Here is a 1,179-nt window from a genome sequence, read left to right on the forward strand (position 1 = left end):
ATGCAGAGAATGCACATGCAAAGCCTGCAGGGCATGAGGGAGGTGCCGGGTGCTGGACAGTGATGGTGACGTTTCTATTAGCAAGTATCTAGTTACAGGTGCTCTAGAGCAAAGATGCCAACTCACAGGCTGCCCGTCTTCTCCGGGGTCCCCTTTGTCTCCTGGGCCCCCGGGGGGGCCGGCTGGTCCACGATCTCCCACTCGCCCGTGAGAGCCGGGGTCCCCGCGAAGACCCGGGGGCCCCTCCTTCCCGGGCTCCCCGAGGGGTCCCGCTGGCCCTGGAGCTCCCTGTGGGACAGAGAGAAAGCGGGAGGGCAGGGGGGGCCGGGAAGCCCTGGGCAGCGGTCTGCCTCGGGGGCCCTCCCCGGCCTCACGCCTGTTTTCCCGTCAGATGCTCAGACATTCATTCCCCAGAAGAAAATGGACATCGTTGATAGACAGTTCCCCAGGAGTCATTGTTCAGGGCTGAAATTAACCCGAATTTCAAACCCCTTAAGGCTCTGACCCAACAATAAATACATAACATCTTATCAAGGAAGAGTAACATTTAATAAACAAAGTCCCAGGAATGCTTCCCACTGAGGGAGAGTGTGAGCACAGGACTACTGGGATTTAGTGACCACAGGGGCCAGCAGTCAGATTGGGGCTGAAAGGACTTGCAGATCAGCTCCCCCAAGGAACAGGGGATCAGAGATGAATTTGCTTTGACAGCGCACCAGTATGAATTGTCAGATAAGGGTTGTTAATATGGGAAAACAAATCATGCATGGATTGAATTACAGAGTAAGTAATAGGAATTAAATCTGTGTGTATCTCTGTCATGTGTACAGATACGTGTGTGTGTGTGTAGTTACTCCACCTTCAATAGTGGGACTGACTTACAACAGGGCCTGGGGGTCCAACTCTGCCAGCAGAACCAGGAAATCCCGTCGCGCCCTAGAAACGCAGCACAGAAGCCCCTTAACGTAACAGGGAGTGACGCCGGCTCCCGCTACCTGTTTCCACAGGGCGCTGGGCCTTTGGGCTCCCTCCTGGCTGTGACCCAACTCCAGCTATGCCTGATCCTTTGTTTGGAGTGGAGCTGGGTTAACCAGGAGGAAGGCTGCGATTTCTCCCTCTCCGTCTCCACTCATCTTGAGCATCTACAGGCATGTTCCAGGCCAGGGCTGAAACCACATT

At 55.0% G+C, this 1,179-nt stretch overlaps 1 protein-coding gene across 1 annotated transcript in view; it reads right to left on the reverse strand.

Annotated features, from left to right (window-relative positions):
- COL5A2 (collagen type V alpha 2) overlaps nucleotides 1-1,179 on the reverse strand; it is a 78,706-nt gene that overhangs the window by 18,364 nt on the left and 59,163 nt on the right. Inside the window, exons 37-38 of the mRNA XM_015566084.1 lie at nucleotides 883-936; nucleotides 127-288 (exon numbers count right to left, since the gene is read on the reverse strand). Of these exons, the coding sequence (XP_015421570.1) occupies nucleotides 127-288; nucleotides 883-936 (216 nt within the window). The remainder of the gene's footprint in view (nucleotides 1-126; nucleotides 289-882; nucleotides 937-1,179) is intronic.

Source organism: Myotis davidii, unplaced genomic scaffold (assembly GCF_000327345.1).
Source record: "Myotis davidii unplaced genomic scaffold, ASM32734v1 scaffold221, whole genome shotgun sequence".
NCBI classification, from domain to species: domain Eukaryota; kingdom Metazoa; phylum Chordata; class Mammalia; order Chiroptera; family Vespertilionidae; genus Myotis; species Myotis davidii.